Source organism: Abramis brama (assembly GCF_963993115.1).
Source record: "Abramis brama genome assembly, chromosome: 16".
Taxonomy (NCBI): Eukaryota; Metazoa; Chordata; class Actinopteri; order Cypriniformes; family Leuciscidae; genus Abramis; species Abramis brama.
The window spans coordinates 37,002,776-37,003,296 of record NC_139978.1 but is presented as its reverse complement, the minus strand read 5'-3'; the positions used below and the strand labels follow the sequence as shown (position 1 = coordinate 37,003,296).

Genomic DNA, 521 nt, shown 5'->3' with positions numbered 1-521 from the left:
GTGTCAGATGTGGTTTGCTCTGTTTGACTCGCGTGTGTGTGTGTGTGTGTGTGCAGGTGCGAGAGATGCGACCGGAGCTTCACACAGGCCACTCAGCTCAGCCGACACCAGCGGATGCCCAACGAGTGCAAACCCATCAGCGAGAGCAGCGAATCAATCCAGGTGGATTAACTGATTGACCGGCCCGCAATTACACGGCCAGACAAAATCATGATTAAATGTCACGGACACTTAAGCAAAACCAAAGATTTCCTAAGAGAAACGCTCAATCACACGCAGAAAACCAAACGCTGTAATAAAATGAGTGAGATGTTAAGAGTTATTGATCCTGGCACGGATGGGGGCGGGGCCGGGGGCGTGGTCGGGGGCGGGGCCAAGGGTTAGGGAGATTATTTATTCATGAGTTGGTAAATGAGACTGTGTTTAGAAGACTGCAGAAACTCGCGCTCTCGGTGTGTTTCTCGTTTTTACACAACAAACGCTGGGAACACTTTATTTATCTTTGTTAACATTAGGTAATA

The 521-nt window shown here is 48.8% G+C and overlaps 1 protein-coding gene across 1 annotated transcript in view; it reads left to right on the top strand.

The window, feature by feature from the left end:
• The window catches only part of prdm6 (PR domain containing 6), a 35,165-nt gene extending 34,859 nt beyond the window's left edge, over positions 1-306 (top strand). The window contains exon 7 of the mRNA XM_084086721.1: positions 57-306. Within this exon, the coding sequence (XP_083942847.1) occupies positions 57-171 (115 nt within the window). The 3' untranslated portion in view covers positions 172-306. The remainder of the gene's footprint in view (positions 1-56) is intronic.
• The last annotated feature ends 215 nt before the right edge of the window (positions 307-521 follow it).